This window comes from Benincasa hispida, chromosome 4 (assembly GCF_009727055.1).
Source record: "Benincasa hispida cultivar B227 chromosome 4, ASM972705v1, whole genome shotgun sequence".
Lineage (NCBI taxonomy): Eukaryota > Viridiplantae > Streptophyta > Magnoliopsida > Cucurbitales > Cucurbitaceae > Benincasa > Benincasa hispida.
Genome location: NC_052352.1, coordinates 11,890,271 through 11,892,282, shown reverse-complemented (window position 1 = coordinate 11,892,282; position 2,012 = coordinate 11,890,271). Strand labels below are relative to the sequence as shown.

Sequence of the window (2,012 nt, the reverse complement as noted above, 5' to 3'; positions counted from 1 at the left end):
AAATACTGTATGATGAGAGTAGTACTTTTGCTAAACGAAAGGCGCTACTTGAACGCGACTCTCGGGCCTTACAAGAAGAAGAGACACTACTAGCCAGGTTGGAGGCCATCAGGGCCGAACGGGTCGAAATATCGCAACTGATTTCTGAGAGCAAAGACCTTTTGACTCGGCATAAGCTTGAGGCCTCGGAGATGCGGGGGGCGATAAACAAGATCGAGACCACCTCAATCCTTTCTGACAAGCATGTCAAAGCTTCTGATGTCCTATGCCATGTATTAGAAGCCATGCAACATGAGCTGGGGAACTACCACTGGGTACCTTGACTTGATGTTGCTCATCTTATTGGATTAGGCATACTTCTAGGCATAAGAATTCGATTATTGTAGTGTTGAATATCTTAAATGGAAGTGTTTTTTTGTTGTCATTTTCTCAGTGATGTTCTCTGGCACCTTGTAGCCTCTTTTAAATTTTTGCTTCTCTTATTTGTTTATTTATCTATATTTTTTTTTTTACTCATGTACATGCACATATATTTTTTTTCATCACGTGACTGAACTTAAATTTCTTTAAGCTGGCTACGTCCCTTTATAATGACAGGGATTAAGTCGTAACGTAGTTCGTACAAAGGTTTTTTTTCTTTTTTTTTTTTTTTTATGCGTAAAACTTCTTAAGAAACTTGCCATTGATTGGGCCAATTCTTAGCCCATCCTGATCAACTATCTTGTACGCTCCGTTTGTGTAGACTTCTTTGACAACGTAGGGCCCATCCCATTTAGGTGTAAACTTATTCCCTGTATGTCTTGTCGTGATAATTGGTCTCCTTACGGCGATTACTAGATCACCTACTTGAAAGAACCGAGGCTTTACATGCTTATCGAAGGCCTTAGACATTCGCGCCTGGTAACACTCCAGCGCTTGCTGAGCTTCTAATCGTTTTTCATCCAGTGCTTCCAACTCTTGAAGCAACAGTTTGGGTTGTCCTCTGTAGTTAGCTCTTCTTGCACTGCCATTCTTAGCGATGGAATTTCTCTTTCCAAAGGAAGGACAACTTCTACCCCATAAATGAGAGAGTACGAGGTGACTCCTGTAGGGGTACGGTGAGTGGTGCGATAAGCCCACAACGCTTCATTGATCTTCTTCTGCCAATCTATCTTCGACTTGGAAAAATTTTTCTTCAGCAGGTTGCACAATGTCATGTTAAATGCCTCAACCAACCCATTTGCGGCAGCGTTATATATGGATGACTTGTACTGCTTGAATTTGAATTTTTCACACAACCTATCCATCAAACAATTGGAGAATTGTCTTCCATTATCCATCACAATCCAATGGGGAATACCGTACCGATAAATGATATGAGTGCGGATAAAATCCACCACGTTTTCTTTCTCAGCTTCCTTTAGCGCGACAGCCGCAGCCCATCTTGAGAAGTAGTCAGTGGCTGCGAGGATGTAGGAGTGCCCTTCTGTCGACTTAGGTGTTATAGGGTCGACTAGATCGAGCCCTCATGCTTCAAAAGGCCACGAGGCTATGGTCGGATGTAGAGGCTCGGGCGGTTGATGAATGAAATTCGCATGATATTGGCAGGCTTTATATTTCTTTGCATAATCCATTGAGTCCTGGATAATTCCCGGCCAATAATAACCCATTCTTTTCAGCTGAAATTGTAGCTTTAGTCCTGCTTAATGCGCACCACATACGCCTTAGTGTGCTTCCTCCAAAGCCTTTGCTGACTCTTCCTTACTGAGGCATCGAAGGAAAAGTCCTTCAAGGGATCGACGGTATAGGACCCCTTTGTAGTAAATGAAATGCGCGGCTCTCCTGCGAACCTCGATTTTACGACAGGAGTCATCCGGGAGACTCCCATGCTCAAGGTAATCTATGATGAGCTGCCGCCAGTCTTCCTAGTCAGTTAGGTAGACTGATATCGCATTCGTTTCCCCATATGCAGTCCCAATCGGAGGTACAACCCATCTCCGCCAAAGCGATATATTAAGGGGCACATTATCCAG

General features: G+C 43.5%; 1 protein-coding gene across 1 annotated transcript in view; it reads right to left on the bottom strand.

Moving 5' to 3' along the window:
* Positions 1–651: 651 nt before the first annotated feature.
* Positions 652–2,012, bottom strand: part of LOC120076069 — a 2,282-nt gene continuing 921 nt past the window's right edge. Inside the window, exon 2 of the mRNA XM_039029851.1 lies at positions 652–1,051. Coding sequence (XP_038885779.1) covers positions 652–1,051 — 400 coding nt within the window. The remainder of the gene's footprint in view (positions 1,052–2,012) is intronic.